The sequence below is a fragment of the Salvelinus fontinalis genome, chromosome 8 (genome assembly GCF_029448725.1).
Source record: "Salvelinus fontinalis isolate EN_2023a chromosome 8, ASM2944872v1, whole genome shotgun sequence".
Lineage (NCBI taxonomy): Eukaryota > Metazoa > Chordata > Actinopteri > Salmoniformes > Salmonidae > Salvelinus > Salvelinus fontinalis.
In genome coordinates this window covers 16,892,975-16,916,440 of record NC_074672.1, presented here as the reverse complement: position 1 = coordinate 16,916,440, position 23,466 = coordinate 16,892,975, and the positions used below count along the sequence as shown (strand labels likewise).

Below are 23,466 nucleotides of genomic sequence, written 5' to 3'. Positions count from 1 at the left end.
ATATATTTACCCATTAATTCTTGAAGAATGTAACTTATACATGCCTGATGAGTTTAGGTCAACTGTCGTACCCCATCATAACCCAAACTGTAAGCTTGTTTTACTACAATGTTTATAAACAAAGTAACTGTAAACATATCCTATTCAGCCTTAAAACATGGTTAAAACTATACTTTTGGTATCATGGATGATCAGCCCAAGCATCCATAGCTCTGTCTATGAATTTGAGAACGATTACATTTCTCCTGCCCCCTACTTCAGATTTTTACCGAAACAAGGGTGGGTATTTTATTTGTTATTGTTGCAACCGCTGGTTGCCGCTTTAACAGCCAAACCCACATGCTCTGATTGGCCACTCAAGGGTGGGGTCAGGCAATGCGTTCGTTCTCCTCACTACCTAATTGGTTATTCGCCTGATTATAGAACTAAGTACGACTCCGTAATTGGCTGCTTTAGATAGCAAGCTCAATGTGATAGGGTTAGAAAGGCAATGCAGTTCTACGGCAAGAAAAAGCCCCGCATGATTTTCACCACGGGATAGCCCGATTCTTACTAGAGCGGGCCGAGATGGTGCGCATGAATCTGAGATCTGAGGCGTACACCTTTGCCAGACGCAGGCGGCTTGTAAAACGAGCGCGCTCGATCATTCATAAAGGCGTGTATATTGTTATGTAGTTCCTCCCTACATCTGTTGGTTTCCTGGATGTGAAAAGGGGTTGAACCAGGAGTGGAACATGGCGAGAATGGTAAACGAAAACGGGTGTGGACAAGAGTTACAGAGCACAGAGCTAAATGGACCCGGTCGAGGTACAGCGCGGTGGGGTCCCCAACACGCAGGTGCTCTGGAACTTGCAAATTTGTATTCGCCAGGTGAGGCAACAGCTCTGTCTTTTGTCAACGCCACTCAGGAATGTCGTAGCCTACTAACGTTACGTTTATACAATACTTACGCTTATATATCGATCAGCCAATTAAGCTTCAGGATTTTACTAATTAGGATTACGGGAAAGAAGTTAGGCATTTTAATATCAGTATTTTCAGTTCAGGTACAATTCCGGAATACAGAAACTACATTACAACTAACTATACTGTAAAAGCCATACACAGAAGGCTCCACACGCACACTGGGAGGGGCTTGCTTGACCTTTCAAAACAATTTGCCCTAAGTGCATGGTGTCAGGAACGGACCAAAGCTCCGTCATAATAAATGAATGATGCACACTTCAGTTTAACTACACAATGTATTTAAAAAAAGATTAATGAAAGCTAGCCTAATGTATGAGGACAGATTACTGTACCAATTGAGCATTTCCTCCTTTGAGTCAGTTGAACTCTAAACACAACCTATTTGTATGTTACCTTTTGTACGTGATGCTTTTGAACGCTTTCTTTCTTTTCCGCTTGACTCCCATTGAAAGACACTGAATGCATAGGTGCTGCTGTGTCCAGAATGCTCCTGTGTCAGCCCTAATAGCACTACAACTGGTAACACTGGTCAGGCTCCTCATTAGCTCTGGTCCATGGTGTTGATGAGCAGCTGAGCTGCATGTAAACGCCCTGGAACAGAGCTCTTTACTGGCACAGCATTGCTCTGGTGTAAGGAGACTAACTTACTTTGCAGGGTATTGCCTGGGGTGTTGAGCTATAAGGCTGCTTGGCCTTAACCTGTCTTTGAGCTGGAAGAATCAGATCAGTATTTCTGTCCCAGCTGCTTCTCAATGAAATAAGTGGCTACAACAGCAAAGCATGTAGTGTAAGAAAGCCTTCTAAGGTTATCAGTTAAGTGAATGCACATCCATTAACTCACAGGTACAGGGTACAACAAGTTATGTCATGAAAGAAAGAGATGCTCGCTAACTGTTGAAGACCATTGGGTTGAAACGTTGCACAAAACTGCAGGAGCATTCAAGTGTATCTAGCTTTTCCCTAATTGAAAGGTTATATCATTGGGCATAATATTGTCTAACTACGTTGAAGATCCACCCCTATGCCTTTTCTATGGTTTTACAGTTCTTTAATCATGGTATGTTAATTTGTCTGTTTGTCTCCACAGGAAAAAGATGTCAGGAATGGATAAGTGTTGTCCTCTGCTTCTCTCTCATGGCCTTCAACTTTTGTCACCTCCTTGTTAACTTTCACCTGGGGCATATGTGGTACATCCTGTTGGGCATTGGTAAGCACCGCTGAAGCACCGGTCATTAGAATAGGTGTAACGGATGTGAAATGGCTAGCTAGTTAGCGGGTACGCGCTAATAGCGTTTCAATCAGTTACTTCACTTGCTCTGAAACCTAGAAGTAGTGGTTCCCCTTGCTCTGCAAGGGCCTTTGTGGAGCGATGGGTAACGATGCTTTGTGGGCGACCGTTGTTGATGTGTGCAGAGGGTCCCTGGTTCGCGCGAGGGGACGTACTAAAGTTATACTGTTACATTGGTGCCGTGACCCATATCACTGGTTGCTGCGGAAAAGGAGGAGGTTGAAAGGGGGGTGAGTAACGGATGTGAAATGGCTAGCTAGTTAGCGGGTATGCGCTAATAGCGTTTCAATCAGTTACGTCACTTGCTCTGAAACCTAGAAGTAGTGGTTCCCCTTTGCTCTGCAAGGGCCGTGGCTTTTGTGGAGCAATGAGTAACGACGCTTCGTGGGTGACTGTTGTTGATGTGTGCAGAGGGTCCCTGGTTCGCGCCCGTGTCGGGGCGAGGGGACGGTCTAAAGTTATACTGTTACATAGGCTTACATCCCATGTTATGTTTCTCATTGATTTACATGATTATTTGCTTACATGTCCCCTCCATCTCTTCCCGCTCTCTCTCTCAGTGGCAGGAATATTGACTGCAGACTTTGCCTCTGGTCTAGTCCACTGGGGGGCTGACACCTGGGGATCTGTGGAGCTACCCATCGTTGGAAAGGTAGGAGATGCATTTGCTAACGTGACTGGATTTGACAAGATATTGTAATGTGTGTTGTCTAATTATCTAATTGTTGTCTTGACTTTCTGATTTACTGTTTCTCCTGTTATTTTGAAATCACTTTCTGATATCTTGCCCCAGGCCTTTATCCGACCATTCAGGGAGCATCACATTGACCCTACAGCCATCACCCGCCATGACTTCATTGAGACAAATGGTGACAACTGCATGCTGACCCTGATCCCATTAGCACACATGGCTTTCAACTTCCTCACCCTCTCGCCTGGTGAGCTACTGCCAAAGATGGCACAATTATCATTCAACTGAGCCAATGCTCTGGCATCTGAAAACATCATTTTCTAGAGCCCTAAAATCGTTTTCTTTCGCTTTCCCACTCTCTCTGTTTCTCGCTCTTGACCCACATATAGCGGAGCACTATCACAACTACCCCTGGCACTGCTATGTGATGGCACTAGCCATTTTCGTTACCCTAACCAACCAGATTCATAAGTGGTCGCACACATACTTTGGGCTGCCAGGCTGGGTGGTCTTTCTACAGAACTGCCACATCATCCTGCCCCGCAAGCACCATCGCATCCATCACGTTTCCCCCCACGAGACATACTTCTGCATCACCACAGGTCAGTGCTTATGGGTATGGGTTTTGTGTGTATCAGAATATGTCTGTCAGGATATGAGGAAGGGGGAAAATATCATTAAACCCCACACTAATTGGGTCTTTTGACAAATCACTTTTGACATCAGATCTTTTTCAGAGCTGATCTGATTGGTAAAAATACCAATTAGTGGAACAAATATCAGAATTGGGCTGCCTGTCTATGCAACTGGGAAATTAAATGGCATACCCAGAATCCAATATTTAACAATAATGCCTTGCAATCTGGAGGACAGCTTACACATTGCCCCAGTCGTCCAAATGTGTTATCCGTGCCCATGGCGATATCATGGATAGTAATGGTTTGAGGACATTCAAAGATCTGAAAGAAGCATTTATATTACCAGGTATCTCTTTTTTTGAGTTTATTGATTCTTGCGCACAGATAAAACTGAAGAAATCATCATACAATTGGGGGAATGTAAGTGGAGACTCGGGATGGAGGGGGTAGATGAACATGTTGAAACAAATGGTTTCTGGCGGGGCGCGTGGTTGGGTAATGGCTGGGGGGGGGGGGGGGGGGCTTTGTTTAACTTGGATACAAAATATTACAAAACTATTGATACTGTTCTTTATCTTTGTATGCATTCTGTTTTTTTGTGGCAGCTAACAGTTACAAGAAAATATAACTGAATTGATATGACTTTTGATGTTATACCTGTATCTGTAACCCCCTCTGAAAAAACAAAAATGAAATGGTCAAAAAACGAATTGTGTTGCCTAACTGTCTAAACGCAGCCATAATGGTCTTATCTCCCCAGGCTGGCTGAACTATCCCCTGGAGAAGTTGGGGTTCTGGTCTAGGCTTGAGGATCTGATCCAGAGTGTGACTGGGGAGAAGCCCAGGTCTGACGACCTGAAATGGGCCCACAAAACCAAGTAACCATGCAGACTGGCTGCATCGCTACCTCAGGAGTATTCCGTCTCTTTCTCGCCTAACTCCAGCTGTAACCGATAGGAGACACCAACATAAGGATCTGGTTTCAGAGATGCCATATAGCTTTAAACCTTGCACATTTTGTCTGGTTATAACCGTGGAGCGTTTTGTCAAGGGCCCAGGGGTGTTTTCTTAACCCACTGTGGAAATCTGAGTGGGAAGTGCTTTTGAAATAACATTTTGAAAGCACTAATACATTGCAATACTTTCTCAACTCTTCATCTAGCTCTTTATTTCTGATCGTGTATGTCTAACTTGACTCAACCTTTCTTGAGGTGTAACACTAAAGCCATTGTCCCCAAAGGGACAGTCAAATATTTTTTTCATCCACTTTACAGACTGAAAATGCTAAAAAAAATACCTTTCAATGAAAACTCAAAATATCCCAACCAGAAATACTTGAAGGGAACAGTTTGCTTTTTTGCAGCACTTCGTGTTTGTTATTCATCACTGTTAAAAAGAAAGAAAAAAAAAAAGTCTGGTCATCTCTCACTGGGTAGCATGGACACAGTATTTTGTGTCCTTCAGCTGTCAAGGACTGCCTATTACCTTAATTTGCTATTCACAGTTGATGCCGGTTAACACTAACTCGCCTACCTAAGATATTTTTGCTTAACCTTCTAGTGCAGTGCTGGCTTACATTTTGTCTACATCCAATCGACGTAACTGCTATGTTCGTCCAGACTTCTCAAACAGCCTTAACAATCACAGATGCAGTGATCTCTTGCCTTTCACTTCTCTATTGCAGAACCTATTATGTAATGCTTCTGTTCTTTTCAACCGGTGGTTTCCTGTCTTAAATTTGCAAGTATCCATACAGTCATTCTCAAGTAATTTGCTAATCTTTTTTTACACACCACACCCTTTTTTTAAATCCCAGAAGCATGGAAGTGGTAAAACACAACATTACCCTTCAGTGATTTGCAAGTGCAGTAGAAGAGTAATCAAAAGTGATGAATCATCATAATTAGCAAAATACCTGAAATGAAAGTGCTTTGTGTGTATGCTCTAGTAATCATGTTTGTAAATGAACTGTGCAGCAGATACCTATGCAGTCTGACTGGTGGTGAACCTGAACCTTGTCTTAACTACTTTAACCTAAAAAATGGCCTGGTTGGCTAGAAATGCTATTTATGTTCTTAAATTCCCTTAACATAGAATTCTTTCATTATAAAAGGCACTATTACCTCTCTCTGCATGTGATATTTATTGTGATTGTCACAGACCGAACCGTTGACGTACAAAATTAACGACTGAGGTAATCGTGTGTGGGAGTTCTTTCATAATGAATTGAACTCTGGGGCTTTTATTTCCAGCACAAAAACCAGTGACAGTGTGGTGGTGTGCATGTTATTCTCCCATATATAAATGATTTCCAGATTATTTTAATATTTGAAAATAGTTCAGCTTGGGAAGAATAAAGGCTGTACACAAGAACACTGGTCTCAAATTCCCTATTCAAAGGTGTGTCACACTGATTTACATACTGTATACATGCATGCAGGTTGGCTTAGGATCACCAGCTTCCCGTTTGGGCCTTTATTTTAACAACCCAAATTGTCACAATTACTTAAGTTCTAGGCTTACTGTAATGTGGCATTTGCATTCATAGTTATGAAGTTTTTAAAAAAAGTGTCAAATTAAACTAGCTCGGATATGTTTTATTCAGAAGTCAGAATTACTTTACTGAAAGTTAACAAAGGTCCTTATTCCTCTGACTCAGTTCATACATTTCTCAATTGTAGGTCAGCAGAAAAATCCCTGCAGAGTTTGTTTTATTATAAGTAGGATATTGTAAAAGCTGGGAAAGTGATTAACATTTTGTTTCACTACCACTGGTTCTATTGGGCGTGAATTATTTCAGTCAAACCCAACCAGGTTGATGTATGAATATCTTGTTGGCAGGTACTGTTTATCATCCTTCAAATTAGTTAATTGTTGGCCAGAAACATTCATAGATCAATCATGAAATAACATTCTCCTCAAATGTGTTGTTTTGGTGCATTTAATGGATATGGTCTTATGGGTCCTAAATAAACGGCTGCTATTATCCCTGTGGAACCAGAAGTAGTGACACATACTATGCATCAATTCCATTGCTTATTGCTGTTCTGCTTTGTCTAGGCTAGGTCATATTAAAGCAGGTGTGAGTTACATATTAACTACAATGTCATTTATACTTTTTACTAAGGATACTAGTAAGTATTTTATAGAAGTAGGGAGAGGATAATAGTAAATAAGCAGCTCAATCAATAATTATGACTACGGCTTCACTAGTTTATTAAATAATTCAGTTGTGTGAAAAGTTTGAATGGATAAACAAATGGCTTTTCATATTGGTGAAATTGTAACCTCTTATCAGTTGTCTTTCAGATCATGTTGCTATTGACCAATGCCAAACTTAACTTGATTGATGGATAATTTAAAAAATGGTCAGTTTATAATGTAGTATATGCAAGATTATCTGTCATACTTTTGCCATTGCAGATTTGAAGTTACAGGGTATAATATGATGCATTAAACCATGTGTTTAGTACAAACTATTGCCTAGATGTAAATGTGTGATTAAGTTATTTTAATGACCTAATTGCTTTAATACAATATGTTTTCAATTAATGGATTTAGTTAAAGCTCTTAAGTGTAACATTTGGTTTGTCTAAATGATACAAGAATAGAGATGTTGCCTAATGCACTTATTTTTCAAAAGAAAGATCAATCATGTTATATAAATGGTTATTGTTGATTGTTGGGGTGTGTTTCTGACATGAGATTTGTAGTGCTCCTTGGGCCTGAAAGGATGGCCTTAGCTTACCAGTACAATATTGTTGGCCTACTTATGACTTGCAACCGCACTATACTATTCAATTGATTTTGCTCTTAAAAAACCTTAAGGATCTACCCCTTTTCCCCCCAATTTTTGCCTAAAATTACATACCCAATCTAACTGCCTGTAGCTCAGGACCTGAAGCAAGGATATGCATATTCTTGATACCATTTCAAAGGAAACACTTTGAAGTTTGGAAATGTGAAATGAATGTAGGAGAATAACACATTAGATCTGGTAAAAGATAATACAAAGGAAAAAGAATCATGTTTTTTTTTGTACCATCTTCAAAATGCAAGAGAAAGGCCATAATGTATTATTCCAGCCCAGGTGCAATTTAGATTTTGGTCACTAGATGACAGCAGTGTATATTCAAAGTTTTAGACTGATCCAATGAACCAGTGCACATCTGTTCAAAATGTATCAAGACTCCCCAAATGTGCCTAATTGGTTTATTAATACATTTTCAAGTTCATAATTGGGCACTCTCCTTGAACAATAGCATGGTATTATTTTACTGTAATAACTACTGTAAATTGGACAGTGCAGTTAGATTAACAAGAATTTAAGCTTTCTGCCAATATCAGATATGTCTATGTCCTGGGAAATGTTCTTGTTACTTACATTAGCCTACATTAGCTCAACCGACCCACCGATCCTGTAGAGGTTTTAAATTATCCAAAATACATGTCATCTTTTCTGATATGAATCCTGTGGATATTAGTAAAGTATGGTTGTGATGATGGAATTTTAGATATCAGAAACCATGCCTTGATGCCTTTTTGTTGTCTTCCATGTGGGAGACTTACTGTGTGTGTTATATTTATAAAGAAACTAAACACCAATATATTACTTGGTTGTGTTCATTATTCCCATTATATCTAACAAAGACCTTCCATGAGAACAATTACTATAGCACAGATTATTAATTATATTGACCAGATATTTAATTGGCCGCCACAATGAACATTTTTGAAAGCATTTATTTTTATTTTTTTAACCAGGCAAGTCAGTTAAGAACAAATTCTTATTTTCAATGACGGCCTAGGAACAGTGGGTTAACTGCCTGTTCAGGGGCAGAACGACAGATTTGTACCTTGTCAGCTTGGGGATTTGAACTTGCAACCTTTCGGTTACTAGTCCAACGCTCTAACCACTAGGCTACCCTGCCGCCCCGGCAGTAAAATCAGGTGGGAACATTCTAGCCGATGAGAGGGCAGATACGAGTGTGATAACAGGCACAATTCCAGTAGTGTTTTTATTTTTTCCTCTCAAGTTGCCATATTGTCACGTGGCATTCTTATATTGGTACATTTAACAACCGAAGCGTTACGAAACTCCAATTAGATCAAATACGCCATTAGATTTCTTTGTTAACCAAATTCTACTCTCATTAACCATGTTTCCATCCTCAGTTTTTATGCAAGTAAAGTAATATGGTATAAAAAATATCAGGACATCTGATGGAAAAAGGAAGTTTTGGTACAATTTTATAAATGCCAACATTTGTTTGACGTTGTGGGATGTTTTTATAATCGCTAAAATCAAATATGCGAGAAATGGCGGAAACTGCTTTATACGCAAACATTGGGAAACTATGCAGTTTATTAGGCTACAGAATAAGTTGTGAAAGTGCACGGTATGAGCTTGATGCTCCTTTCCAATAAAATGTTGAGGTTCTTATTCTGGTGACATGATCGATGCTTTACTGCCGTTTGACAAATACAAATATTCTAGCTCTTATGCATAATCTCATGTGTTGTAGACTAAACTACCAGCAGAGCCTACCTGCAAGCTATTTATTTTTATTTCACCTTTATTTAACCAGGTAGGCCAGTTGAACAAGTTATAATTTACAACTGCGACCTGGCCAAGATAGAGCAAAGCAGTGCGACATAAACAACACAGAGTTACACATGGAATAAACAAACGTACAGTCAATAACACAATAGAAAAATCTATATACAGTGAAACGTTGGCTAGAGGCACGTTTGCTTTGTATCGCAAAAAAAAATTGTGACAAAACATTGAACATTCGATTTTTATTCAGTACATGAAAACGTTGTGTGCACTACGTCTTCACGCACTGCTTTTTATCCCCCCCCCCAAAAAATTGGTGGAAAAACATACCACTGTTGGAAAATGCACATTTTCTTTATGCATATTTTAGAATATTTGCATGAAAACCTGTTGCCAATTGGATGGAAACCTAGCTATTGACCTCCATAGAGTACCACAGTATTAGTTATAATACCTAGCAGTCAAAACAGGAAGAGGTTCCAATCATGTTTCCACCATTCATAATTTTTCCCAGAGAGGATTTTAGAAACACTTAAAATAAGGGCTGTGTTTTGTGTAGGCTTACAATTGCGTGTTGTTTTGATAACCGTGTGAATCTCTCTAGGACAAGGTCACTTATCAATATATTCACCTGTATTTACCCCCTCAATAAAATGCAACGCCAATTAGCTGCTAACGTGGTTATCATAAAGAACTACAAATGCCATGATGATCTGGACGAGACTGCCGAATCGATGCAAAGGTAAGGATCTCTAGATTAAGTATCTGTTAGCTAAATGTAGTAATTCATATGTTTGAGGGGAAAAAAAATGTAAATTGACACAATACCTGTTAACAAAGGCGTCAACTAGAGATGGCGTGCAGGAACTTGCAGGGATTTGTAGTCTTGCATGATGTCTACTTTGATTCTAAGTAGAATTTTCAAATCTGCAAGTAAAAAGAGATGAATATATTGATAAAAGTCACCTTGTTCAAAAGAGATTTACCTGGTTATCAAAACGTCACACCAGGATAAGCCTACATGAAACACAGCCCTTATTTGAAGTATTTCTAAAAGTCCCTGTGGGAAAAAATTATGGTAGAAAAACGATTGGAACCATTTCCTTGTTTGACCTCTAGGTTTTATAGTATTATGATACCTCCACTGTGGGGCTCTATACAAAAACTCCTTGCTTGGTGAGCGAAAAAATACGAAAAAACGCTACCTGCTGGAAAATACAGTTATCTCTCTCGCTTCACCTCTTCCTCTGCTATTAGCTTATTCTTTTTTGAAATATATGCCATTGTCAAATGAACTACCATTGTCTGTAAATAAAATTTTAAAAACGCCTCTTTCGTTGCGTTAGTATTGGGGGTGGGTAAATCTCGAGCAAGCGCGTTCCCATCTCTCCGCTCCCCTTTAACAAACCATGGTTACGTGTGCGCTCCCGCTATTAAGCGACAAGATGGCGGTCGCCGCCGGATCAGGTAAATTATTCAGATAAATAAACAACTACCACATTACTTATTCCATGTAACAGTCAATAAACGTGTGTTGATGAAGTGTACAAGCGTTCCATGTTGCAATATATCTTACAGAAATGCTCAAGTATTGCTTCTTTTTTCGAAACATTGCTATACATAGCTAATAGCTAGCGAAATTAGCAAGTTAACACCTGGTATCTGCCAGCTGACAAGGTTTTTTTGTCTTGTAATTTCCATTGCCATAGTGAATTGAAGCTAACAGGACATGTCAAATTCCGTTGGAACCTATCCATACATAGTTACCCATACATTTAACGCTAAATCTAACTCATTTAACATGGCAAAATAACTCGCCAACCTGTGTCGACTGATCAATTGCCGCGTCATTCATCAGGCGTTGTTTTTAGCCTGTAACTTGCTAACGTTTGCTAACCACTCTAGTTCGTGTTACAAACTAGTTAGCTGCTCACATTAGCTTCCACATCCAGAACGTCATTAGTAAGAAAGCTACAAACTAGCTCATTATTCGCAGGAGTAGGTCGAACTGGCTGAGTTGTCTTGAGGTAGTTGACTAACTATATATGAACGGTTTCAGCACGCGTTAGCCTGAACGACACGATTTGGCAGTGATTTCGTGAGGTAATTTTAGCTAACTTGTCAGTCACATTGACTTGTAGTAGTTAGCTACCTATCTTAAGTTATGATGGAAATATGGCTATATTACATTGTATGTAGAAATAGGCTTTCTATTTAACTATGATGGCATCAATCAGCTAGCAAACGTTAGCTCACTCATCAGAATTTAGGCCAGACCCGTTTTGGCCTATGAACTGAAATGGCTAGCAAACGTTAGTAAGAATTGTCTACCCACATATTTCTTCGGATTGCTTTACGGTAGTCAGGGGTTTTACTAACTTTGGTTTACTAACTTTGGTTGGGTAGTGATAGTGGGGTAATTGATGCTGAGTGGTCTCTATAAATGTTACACGTATCTGATTAGCTTAATTATACACTAACAATCCGTTTTTATTACCAAAAACAATATAAGCAGCAATGCCGTACTTTGTAAAATGGAAGTTAAATGCCACATTACCAGATGGCTATGACTAGGAATTTAGCAGAACATTTCTAGAACCTCAGTGTCAATGGGCCTACCCACTAAATCTGCCTTGAGTTATTGCTCACCTCTGCACCCAATAATATAACAATGACTAAACTTAGTGGATACAGTTCAGCAAGGAGCCACGAGTAACCCACTAATCAATCCCATTGATGTACTGTTTCCCCTGTGGTATACTCTAGTGATGGGAAACTGAGGCTTTCTGAAGTCTTTGGGGCTTTCACCAAATTGTGCTGAAAATGTTAATTACTCTGAGCTTTTAACACAATGCACATTAGTGACAGCTGCTGGTCAGTAATGAAAATAAGCGTTTGATGTTTTATATATACGTTTTTTCCACTATTCGTCAAATCGCCATGTGCAGCGGTTAGTTGCGAGTCTTCATAGCCTACACTGAGTTACCATTGCAGGTTCGCACCTTTATCATGCTTCCAATTTTTAGCTGTGAATCCCCCTTTTTTTGCTGTCAAATGTAATTTTGGTCATTATTTAGTATGCTTAAGATCGGGAGTTGAAACTGAAATTATTTCCCCATGTAACTTTTTGCAGAGTGGCACCAGAATTCAATGAAAACACGTCTTAACTTTTTGTAGTTAATAAATCCAACGTGAAACGTGATAACTATAGTATCTTTAATTTGCATTGAAAAGGATAATCCATTCTTCTAATTAAAAATCTCTCCCTTATTTCTGAATCACTAGGGGTGTGTCGATCTCGTCATACTCATTTCGTAAACGTGTCCGTTTCTTCATACTTGATACTTGTAATCAGATTTACTCGTGATCGGAAAACCCGGAAGTGCGCTTTAAATGCCGATAGAGCCCATACCTTAAGTGCGCATTACTGTGCTATCACTCAGTGCATCTCAGAGCACATCGTTATCTTCCTTCATTCACACACCGGCCAAACCTGGACGACGCTGGGCGAATTGTGTGGCCCCCTATGGGACTCCCAATCACTGACGGTTGTGATACAGCCTGGATTCGTGTCTGTAGTGAAGCCTCTAGCACTGAGATGCTGTGCCTTAGAACGCTGTGCCACTCGGGAGCCCAAGGCAGTGCCAGTGGCGATCCAACTGACTAAAACGTTTGAACTTGAGATGACAAATAATGTTTTAGGCCTACCAAAGTTACTCCTAGAATTGAACAATATAATGCTTATCTGTATACAAAATATTCAGATAGAAAATTAACGAATTAGCCTCCTTCTGTACGCCTTTATAAGAAATGCATGTCGGTGTCATAGCATGCTGCCGGCATATCGCTCTCTACGGGGCTAGGCCTAAGCATCTCTAACTTCTTTATATATATTTTATTTTAAAGTCCTACAGTAAACACCTAAGCCTATGCATTTAGTGCTCAAATCTCTGACAGCTGAACCGTGAGGTGGACAATTTTAGGTAAGTAAAAAATAAATTGGCTACAAAATGTTGAAACACAAGAAATAGTGTTTTTGTAATTTGTTAAAGGACACTTTATTGTCTGCATCGAAGTATCAGTCCTTGTACCTAGCATCGAGCATGGTGGTGACACATTAAAGAGGCTCAGAGAGAATGCCACCGAATCGCTTGTTCACAACCTCTAGTGGAGTACCTTTGCAAGTTAACCCCACGGTCTGTGTTGCCAGTTTTGTTGAGCAGGCGTTTCAATGCCATGACCAAGGGTATCACGTCTGCTGCAGACGCAGTTGATGAGATTATTTCTTCAGTCAGTTGTTTGAATGGATCTAGGAGTGTGTTTGTATCAAACATGTTCTCAAATGCCATTGAAATTGCAGCACATTCTTGAGCATGAAATATAGCTTTCCTCAGTACGGAATCCTTGTCGACCCACTGTGCTGTCACACTCAGCATGCTCATGGGGCTGACATTGCTGGTCCAAATGTCAATCGGGAAGCTAATAGCAGTGACGCCCATAGCAAGTAGCTCGTGGATGTGCGTTTCAACAATACTGTGTAACTCCGATAGGGTAACATCTGAAAATAGTGCCTACTTGGTAGTGTGTACCGGTGCTCGACCAGTTGGCGAAAGCCAACATCATCCACAACAGATAACGGTTGATTGTTAAGGGCAATGAATTCCATTTTCTTGGCGTTTTTAATGGATTTCGCCTGAGTTGTCTCTCTGAAAATTTCTTACTCTTTCAAATGACTTCTTGACTTGAACTTGTTTAGTTGTTTGAAGTGTGCGCCTAGTTTTTTTTCTTCTTTTGTTCTAAGTAGTCGCTGAACGTCTGGGGGTGATGCACTTTCAAATGAGTAATTAGGTTTGTGGTATTGAAAGACTTCACTTTCTCCCCTCTGGTATCTTCCTTTGGAACCTCAAAATAGATCCACACAGCAAACATTGTGAGCTAGGTTAGGAATTCTGTGTTGAAAATGGAGCGCTGTATTTTTCTTGGCGTCGGTACGTCATCTACCTACGTTATATAGGTATGCACGTCAGCTTTGACATCGGTTTTTGACATCAGCGTTGAACTTGACTTTGGGCCGATGTTGGCATTTTTAGCTAATATCGCGTGATTCCGATATGCTTACTGATTTTTATATTGTGCGTCTCTAGTTATTAACCGGTTCCCATGCTTTTAAAATAACTGTTCTTTTCCTGGACAGTATAGATCACTTTGGAACTGGACCAGTTCCAACCCCTGCTTAAGACAGAAGCTTATACTTTACTCAATACAACTAATTGTTTGAACAGAAATGTGCAGAATGTGTGCTCACATAAAAAGATCCACAGAATAATATGCCTCCACCGGGTTCAACCCCATTCCCTGTCATCTGAGTGTTCTGGACCCCGACTCCACCTGCTGAACTACTGTTCAGGTGATGCTACATGAAAAAATCCTAACATTGTAAGTACGGTGTCCCGTAGTGGTCAATGTTTGAAAGCAGCTTTAAATGCGTGGGATGTCACAGTTTGCAACACAAGGTTTGAAAAACCATGTGATCAAACAAAGCTAAGGACGTCGTGGATCACGTCATAATGTTACTTTGGAACGAGCATCGGTACGTTGTCGGATCAGTAGTGCTTTGAAAACTGCATTGGAGTGCCGGTATCAATCATCCCATCACTACTATATTCATAACTTGTCTAATGCAAAATTCTTACTAACTTCTGTAGGCCTATCTACAGGTTTATGGACAGCTGTTGAGTGTAGTTCAGGTGGTTATGAAAAACAGCTGTTCTCTGGAGCTGCTTAAAGGGACTTGACTAGTAGGAAGCAGAATCTGCATAGCAGCCTCATATTGGCTACTACCAGACACTTTGTCAATGGACCAGGTACAGGTGTGATTGCCACTGACATTGGTAATGTCATCTGTCAACTAGGCACAGGTGAACTGTTTTGGTACACCTTGAGGTGGTCTGACCCACTCAACCTGTTTTGCAGTCAAAGTTAGCCTATCGCTCGTCTTTTATGGCTTGCAATCAACAAAAACCAGACAAAACCTGGCAAGTGCTGCAATAACAGTTCAAAGGGCACTATAGAAGAATCGAAACGCTTGCCTTGGTGGGTAACTGACAAATCCGTTGAGTATACAAAACATTAAGAACACCATAGACTGACCAGGTGAATCCAGGTGGATGCTATCTTTTATTGATGAAGGGGAGGAGACCGATTTAAAGAAGGATTAAAAAATGTTTAGCCTTGATATAATTGAGACATGGATTGTGTATGTGTGCCGTTGACGGTGAATGGCAAGTCAAAATGTTTCAGAGCTTTTGAACGGGTATGGTAGTAGGTGCCAGGCTCACCAATATGCCTGTTTAATGCTTTCGACAGTTTGTAGAGTCCATGCCCCAAAGAATTGAGGCTGTTCTGAGAAAAAAGGGGCGGGGTGCAACGCAATATTAGGAAGGTGTACCTAATGTTTGGTATTCTCAGTGTATATTGAACCTAATCGGGATGTGTACTGTTTTTGTTTTGTCTTTCAATCATTTCTGTTTTCTGTGCTTGACTCTCACACTAACAGGCGTTAAGGTTCCTCGTAACTTCCGGCTGCTTGAAGAGCTGGAAGAAGGTCAGAAAGGTGTGGGGGATGGGACAGTGAGCTGGGGATTGGAAGATGATGAGGACATGACCTTGACAAGATGGAGAGGGATGATCATTGGCCCTCCTAGGGTGAATAGGCTACTCTGATCCACAGGCTTCCACCAAGTTTGGTTCCCTGGCCTTGTCCAGAAACAACTCCTAGTGCTGACCACACTAGGCACTTGTGGCAATCTGAGAGGTTTGGACAGATGTAAGCAATATGGAAAAAATTCCACCTAGAATATCAAAGAGCAAAGTGGAGTTTTAACCATAATGCTAAATCTATCCAATCCTCTCAGTTCTTCACAAGCTTCTACTGAGTAGGGACTAGAGTTTGTTCCTGGATGAGGCCACTGTTTCCTAATGTAGACGTTCTGTATAACATGCTATCAGGAACCTTTGTCTGGCCTGCCATGATCACTGATGTGTTTTGTATGTCATTTTTCAGACAATCTATGAAAATAGGATGTACAGTCTAAAGGTTGAATGTGGTCCCAGATATCCAGAGGCACCACCGTTTGTCAGATTTGTGACAAAGATCAACTTGAATGGTGTGCACAACTCCAATGGCGTGGTAAGTAAACCTGTGTGGCTGGCCTTTTTTGCTGTTTAATAAAATGCTGTAAATCCTGCAAAATGTTTCAATTTGTGAAGGAAGATGTTGGAAAATGTCTCCTTTGTGTTGTAGATATTTTTTGACATATGTTTGAAGATTTGGTTATGTTAATTGAAGTGAATGACTGATTTAAATTGCCCCTGGCTGCTATAATACGATGGAGTTTAGTGCAGAGCTAACATGCAGTTGGATGACTGGTACACATAACATACACATGGGGTTTGTTGTAGATATGTGGTAGTAGAGTAGTGGCCTGAGGGGGCACACTTAATGTGTTGTGAAATGTAATGTTTTTAATTATATCTGCCTCACTTTTCCTAGGGTCCAGCATAATTAACTGCTGCCTTGGCAGCTGCTAATGGGGATCCATAATAAATACAAATGCCTACTAAGTTTAGGTCACATTACAGACAGGAAATGTCACATGCAATAAGAGTCCATTGCCATTTCAGACGACAGTACTTTGCTTGAACTTTACTAAATATAGTTATACATGATCATATATAATGTAGGTTCTGCAGGATAGGCTATTCCATAGGTTGCATTGAAGTAGACTTACAGTGCCTTTGGGAAAGTATTCAGACCCCTTGACTTTTTCCACATTTTAAGTTACAGCTTTACTCTAAAATGTATTAAATTGTTTTTTCCCATTATCCACATAGAAACAGTAACCCATAATGACAAAGCAAAAACAGTTTTTTAGAAATGTTTGCTAATTTATCAACTCTGCAAAAAAAAGAAACGTCCTCTCACTGTCAACTGCGTTTATTTCCAGCAGACTTAACATGTGTAAGTATTTTTATGAACATCTCAAGATTCAACAACAGATGTAAACTGAACAAGTTCCACAGACATGTGACTAACAGAAATGGAATAATGTGTCACTGAACAAATGGTGGTCAAAAGTAACAGTCAGTATCTGGTGTGGCCACCAGCTGCATTAAGTACTGCAATGCGTTAGAGGTCGACCGACTATGATTTTTCAATGCCGATACCGATTATTGGAGCACCAAAAAAAGCAGATACAGATTAATCTGCCAATTAAAAAAAAATATATATATATATATTATATATATATTTGTAATAATGACAACTACAACAAAACTGAATGAACACTTTGATTTTAACTTAATATAATACATAAATAACATATATTTAGTCTCAAATAAATTATGAAACATGTTCAATTTGGTTTAAATAATGCAAAAACAGTCTTGGAGAAAGTAAAAGTGCAATATGTGCCATGTAAAAAAGCTAACGTTTAAGTTTCTTGCTCAGAACATAAGAACATATGAAAGCTGGTGGTTCCTTTTAACATGAGTCTTCAATATTCCCCTGTTAAGAGGTTTTAGATTTGTAGTTGTAATAGGAATTATGACGTTTTCTCTCTATACCATTTGTATTTCATATACCTTTGACTATTGGATGTTCTTATAGGCGCATTAGTTTTGCCAGCCTAATCTCGGGAGTTGATAGGCTTTAAGTCATAAACAGAGCTGTGCTTCAATTGCGAAGATCTGCTGGCAAACGCAGGAAAGTGCTGTTTGAATGAATGCTTACGAGCCTGCTGCTGCCTACCACCACTCAGTCAGACTACTCTATCAAATCATATAATTAATTATAATATAATAAACACACAGAAATACAAGCCTTAGGTCATTAATATGGTCAAATCCAGTGAAATACGGAACCGTTCTGTATTTTATTGAACGGGTGGCATCCATAAGTGTAAATATTGCTGTTACATTGCACAACCTTCATTGTTACGTCATAATTATGTAAAATTCAGGCAAATTAATTATTCTTTGTTAGGAATAAATGGTCTTCACACAGTTCGCAACGAGCCAGGCGGCCCAAACTGCTGCCTATACCCTGACTCTGCTTGCACAGAACGCAAGAGAAGTGACACAATTTCCCAAGTTAATACTGCCTGCTAACATGAATTTCTTAACTAAATATGCAGGTTTAAAAAAATATATACTTGTGTATTGATTTTAAGAAAGGCATTGATGTTTATGGTTAGGTACATTGGTGCAACGTCAGTGCTTTTTTCGCGAATGCATTTGTTAAATCATCACCCGTTTGTCGAAGTAGGCTGTGATTCAATGATAAATCAACAGGCACTGCATTGATTATTTGCAACGCAGGACAAGCTAATTAAACTAGTAATATCATCAGCCATGTGTAGTAAACTAGTGATTATGTTAAGATTGATTGTTTTTATATAAGATAAGTTTAATGCTAGCTAGAAACTTACTTTGGCTCCTTGCTGCACTCGCGTAACAGGTGGTCAGCCTGCCACACAGTCTCCTCGTGCAGTGCAATGTAATCGGCCATAATCGGCGTCCAAAAATGCCTTTTTACCGATTGTTATGAAAACTTGAAATCAGCCCTAATTAATTGACCATGCCGATTAATCGGTCGACCTCTACAGTGCATCTCCTCCTCATGGACTGCACAAGAATTGCCAGTTCTTGCTGTGAGATGTTACCCCGCTCTTCCACCAAGGCACCTGCAAGTTCCCGGACATTTCTGGGGGGAAAGGCCCTAGCCATCGCCCTCCGATCCAACAGGTCCCAGACATGCTCAATGGGATTGAGATCCGGACTCTTCGCTGGCCATGGCAGAACACTGACATTCCTGTCTTGCAGGAAATCACGCACAGAACGAGCAGTATGGCTGGTGGCATTGTCATGCTTCAGGGTCATGTCAGGATGAGCCTGCAGGAAGGGTACCACATGAGGGAGGAGGATGTCTTCCCTGTAACGCACAACGTTGAGATTGCCTGCAATGACAACAAGCTCAGTCCGATGATGCTGTGACACACTGCCCCAGACCATGACGGACCCTCCACCTCTAAATCGATCCCGCTCCAGAGTACAGGTCTCGGTGAAACGCTCATTCCTTCGACGATAAACGCAAATCCCACCATCACCCCTGGTGAGACAAAACTGTGACTCGTCAGTGAAGAGCACTTTTTGCCAGTCCTGTCTGGTCCAGCGACGGTGGGTTTGTGCCCATAGGCAACGTTGTTGCCGGTGATGTCTGGTGAGGACCTGCCTTACAACAGGCATACAGGCCATCAGTCCAGCCGCTCTCAGCCTATTGCGGACAGTCTGAACACTGATGGAGGGATTGTGCATTCCTGGTATAACTCGGGCAGTTGTTGCCATCATGTACCTGTCCCACAGGTGTGATGTTGTAACACGTGGTCTGCCACTGCGAGGACGAGCAGCTGTCCCCCCGGTCTCCCTGTAGCGCTCTCTTATGCGTCTCACAGTATGGACATTGCAAATTATTGCCTTGGCCACATCTGCAGTCCTCATGCTTCCTTGCAGCATGCCTAAGGCACGTTCACACAGATGAGAAGAGACCCTGGGCATCTTTCTTTTGGTGTAGAATGGCCTGTGGTGTCCTTAGTTTTCATAACTGTGACCTTAATTGCCTACCGTCTGTAAGCTGTTAGTGTCTTAACGACCGTTCTACAGGTGCATGTTCATTAATTGTTTATGGTTCATTGAACAAGCATGGGAAACCCTTTACAATGAAGATCTGTGAAGTTATTTGGATTTTTACGAATTATCTTTGAAAGACAGGGTCCTGATAAAGGGCAGTTTCTTTTTTTGCTGAGTTTATATATAAACAAACTATGACATTTACTTAAGTTTTCAGACTCTTTACTCAGTACTTTGTTGAAGCACCTTTGAAAGCATTGTCTTATTGTGTATGACGCTACAAGCTTGGCACATCTATATTTGGTGAGTTTCTCCCATTCTTCTCTGCAGATACTCTCAAGCTCTGTCAGGTTGGATGGTGAGTGTTGCTGCACAGCTATTTTCAGGTCTCTCCAGAGATATTCGATCAAGTTCAGGCTCTGACTGGGCCAAGTACGTGCTCTGGCTTCCGGACATTTAGAGACTTGTCCCGAAGCCACTCCTGCATTGTCTTGGCTGTGTGCTTAGGGTCGTTGTCCTGTTGGAAGGTGAACTTTAACCCGCTCCAGAGCAGACTGGGGCTTTCATCAAAGATGTCTCTGTACTTTGCTCCGTTCATATTTCCCTCAATCCTGACTGGTCTCCCAGTCCCTGCCGCTGAAAAACATCCCCACAGCATGATACTGCCACCACTATTCTTCACCTTAGGGAAGGTTTTCATCCAGGCATGATGCTTGGCATTCCGGCCAAACAGTTGAATCTTGGTTTCATCAGACCAGAGAATCATGTTTGTCATGGTCTGGGAGTCTTTAGGTGCCTTTTGGCAAACTCCAAGCGGGCTGTAATGTGCCTTTTACTGAGTGGCAGAGTTGCTGCAGAGATGGCTGTTCTTCTAGAAGGTTCTCCCATCTCCACAAAGGAGCTCTGTCAGAGTGACCATCGGGTTCTTGATCACCTTCCTGATCCAAGGCCCTTGTCCCCTGATTGCACAGTCTTGGTGCTTCCAAACTTCCATTTAAGAATGATGGAGGCCACTATGTTCTTGGACCTTCGATGCTGCCAATGTTTTTTATTTTTTTTATTTTTTTACCCTTCCCCAGATCTGTGCCTTGACACAATCCTGTCTCAGAGCTCTACGGACAATTTTTTTTCGACCTCATGGCTTGGTTTTTGCTCTGACATGCACTGTCAAGTGGGACGTTATATAGACAGATGTGTGCCTTTCCAAATAGTGTCCAATCAATTGAATTTACCACAGGTGGACTCCAATCAAGTTGTAGGAACATCTCAAGGATGATCAATGGAAACAGGATGCACCTGAGCTCAATTTCGAGTCTCATAGCAAAGGTTCTGAATACTTATGTAAATAAGGTAGTTCTGTTTTTTATTTAGTATACATTGGCAAAAATGTCATGCTGGTTTCACTTTAACATTATGGTGTATTGTGTGTAGATTGATGAGGGGAAATAAACTATTTAATACATTTTAGAATAAGGCTGTAACTTAACAAAATGTGGGTACAGTCAAGGGGTCTGAATACTTTCCCGAAAGGCACTATCTGCATTTTACATCCATTAAAAACCTGATTGATGTGAGAGTGTAATTGAGGTGTGACAATGTTTCTCTCCTTGTTCCCTGTCCTGCAGGTTGACACACGAGCAGTGTCTGCGCTGACCAAGTGGCAGAACTCATACAGCATCCGTGTGGTCCTGCAGGAGCTCAGACGACTCATGATGTGCAAGGAGAACATGAAGCTCCCCCAGCCACCAGAGGGCCAGATCTACACCAACTGAACCCATGTTACTACTCTCCTCCTTTTCCCCCTCTTTTGTTTTCAGTCATCCTTTCACCCCATCTACCACCTCCCTCCTTTTTTCATTCAGGTGCCTGCCAACACTCAAGCGTACACACACACACACACAGATATAGGGATGTACATGTATGCACGTGTACATAAACACATAGACATAGGAACATACATGTGTGCGAAAGCGTATGCAGACATACACGAACATGCAATCACTTCTGTATGCGCCATTCCTAGGCCCTGGCCCCTCCCCTCTTCCATCACTGGAGCTCTGGTTGGCCTAAAGAAGACTAGGCAGGCGGAGTCATCGGTCCACACCAGACCTGATCATTCGAATACTGTACATCTTAATCTTTTTTTATTATTATTTGTTATAAATGCAGATTGTACAATAACATAAATAATCTTGAGTGTACATTTTGTGTGCTGCCTTTTTGTAATAGAGAAAGAACCTCAGCCAGTCCTTACTTGTTTATAATTCACCAATTATGCGAGTATTTGTGGATGTTCAGTGCCAAATATAACTGAGATACATTTTCTTATCAGGTTCTAAATATAATCCAACCAGTCAATTACCTTACCTCCCCATTGATTTAGAGAGCTTGACTCAACAAATGTGAAAATATTTAGTGTTTTTCTTGGCTTTGTGCATGTTTGTATATAGTATAGCAATCTATTTACCATATCCACTGGAAATGCATGTGACTGCAGCAGCTTATGGCAAGATGCCTGAAGTAGGAAGGCCTTCATGCTGTCACTTTGGTCAACACTTGTGTGGCCATGACACAAGCAACCACTGATATTACGCCTCCCATACCCAGTAATGTTTTAATTCACAAGTGTAATTGGGTGTATAAACTCAATACAATAAAATTTGCCAGCTGATAGGGTTCATACAGCAGAAAACTTGAATTAGCTACCTCTTTCGGTCCTTAGTTATACGAGAGTAGAATTGACCAGTTGTTTTCTTCCCCCATAAATCTTGCATCATGCCTTCACACTTGTGTATAGTGTCTAGAGTCCTATGGTTCTAACCACTTGCAGCCATTTCCCATGTTTGTCTTAGCTTACTAGAGTCATTGGGTTTAAGGTCATTCATACACTGTTAGTATGGCTTATGAAACTACAGTGATTGTACTTTTACACTATCTTTGTCTGTACATGATCTTATGTATAGTGTTTACGTTTGTTCCCTTTGAGTGAGCTTACCTAACATGCAGTAAATCTCAGTGTGACCAGTTTTCTGACTATTTCTCTCAGTAATGGTGGTGGCTAGTTTGATTTTATAAAGTACAATATTACAAATATGCTCCTCTTGAAGTGGGATCGGAGGAAATAGTATACATCAAAAGGGTGCAGTCCTATTAGCTTAAGTTCAGCATTTAAAGTTCTGTGGACATAGTTCTTCTTGTGCAAATTGTAAAATGGCTTACGTTGCATTCAGAAAGTATTCAGACCCCTTGACTTTTTCCATGTTTTGTTACGTTACAGCCTTATTCTAAAATGGATTAAATAGTTTTTATCCCCTCAATCTACACAATAGCCCATAATGACAAAGTAAAAACAAGTTTTCAGAAATGTTAGCAAATATATTAAAAATAAAACACTGAAATATATTTACAGTACATAAGTATTCAGACACTTGACTCAGTACTTTGTTGAAGCACCTTTGGCAGTGATTACAGCTTCGAGTCTTCTTGGGTATGACGCTACAAGCTTGCCACACTTGTATTTGGGGAGTTTCTCCCATTCTTCTCTGCAGATGCTCTCAAGCTCTGGCAGGTTGGATGAGGAGCGTCGCTGCACAGCTATTTTTAGGTCTCCAGAGATGTTAGATCGGGTTCAAGTCCG

At 40.5% G+C, this 23,466-nt stretch overlaps 3 protein-coding genes across 3 annotated transcripts in view; 2 read left to right on the top strand and 1 right to left on the bottom strand.

Annotated features, from left to right (window-relative positions):
- LOC129860732 (kelch-like protein 12) overlaps window positions 1-10,491 on the bottom strand; it is a 59,065-nt gene extending 48,574 nt beyond the window's left edge. Inside the window, exons 1-2 of the mRNA XM_055931423.1 lie at window positions 10,349-10,491; window positions 9,972-10,070 (exon numbers count right to left, since the gene is read on the bottom strand). The gene's annotated coding sequence lies outside the window, so the exon portion shown is untranslated. The remainder of the gene's footprint in view (window positions 1-9,971; window positions 10,071-10,348) is intronic.
- On the top strand, window positions 574-8,190 carry peds1 (plasmanylethanolamine desaturase 1). Its single transcript, XM_055931428.1, has 6 exons — window positions 574-870; window positions 2,054-2,173; window positions 2,815-2,906; window positions 3,048-3,192; window positions 3,335-3,547; window positions 4,344-8,190. The coding sequence occupies exons 1-6, from the start codon at window positions 735-737 to the stop codon at window positions 4,463-4,465; spliced, it is 828 nt and encodes a 275-aa protein (XP_055787403.1). The 5' UTR covers window positions 574-734; the 3' UTR covers window positions 4,466-8,190.
- A 10-nt stretch (window positions 10,492-10,501) lies between the features above and the next one.
- LOC129860737 (ubiquitin-conjugating enzyme E2 variant 1-like) lies at window positions 10,502-22,855 on the top strand. The gene is made up of 4 exons (XM_055931429.1): window positions 10,502-10,610; window positions 15,700-15,848; window positions 16,207-16,332; window positions 21,455-22,855. Exons 1-4 carry the CDS (start codon window positions 10,553-10,555, stop codon window positions 21,599-21,601), a joined length of 480 nt encoding a protein of 159 aa, XP_055787404.1. The 5' UTR covers window positions 10,502-10,552; the 3' UTR covers window positions 21,602-22,855.
- The last annotated feature ends 611 nt before the right edge of the window (window positions 22,856-23,466 follow it).

What these genes read in the sequence shown, in the direction of transcription:
- peds1 (XM_055931428.1), top strand. Translation starts at nt 735, where the DNA reads ATGGCGAGAATGGTAAACGAAAACGGGTGTGGACAAGAGTTACAGAGC. An exon ending in AGCTACCCATCGTTGGAAAG is followed by an intron (nt 2,907 to 3,047) that starts GTAGGAGATGCA and finishes ATCTTGCCCCAG; the next exon opens with GCCTTTATCCGACCATTCAG. An exon ending in ATACTTCTGCATCACCACAG is followed by an intron (nt 3,548 to 4,343) that starts GTCAGTGCTTAT and finishes TTATCTCCCCAG; the next exon opens with GCTGGCTGAACTATCCCCTG.
- LOC129860737 (XM_055931429.1), top strand. Translation starts at nt 10,553, where the DNA reads ATGGTTACGTGTGCGCTCCCGCTATTAAGCGACAAGATGGCGGTCGCC. An exon ending in TGATCATTGGCCCTCCTAGG is followed by an intron (nt 15,849 to 16,206) that starts GTGAATAGGCTA and finishes GTCATTTTTCAG; the next exon opens with ACAATCTATGAAAATAGGAT. An exon ending in TGCACAACTCCAATGGCGTG is followed by an intron (nt 16,333 to 21,454) that starts GTAAGTAAACCT and finishes CCTGTCCTGCAG; the next exon opens with GTTGACACACGAGCAGTGTC.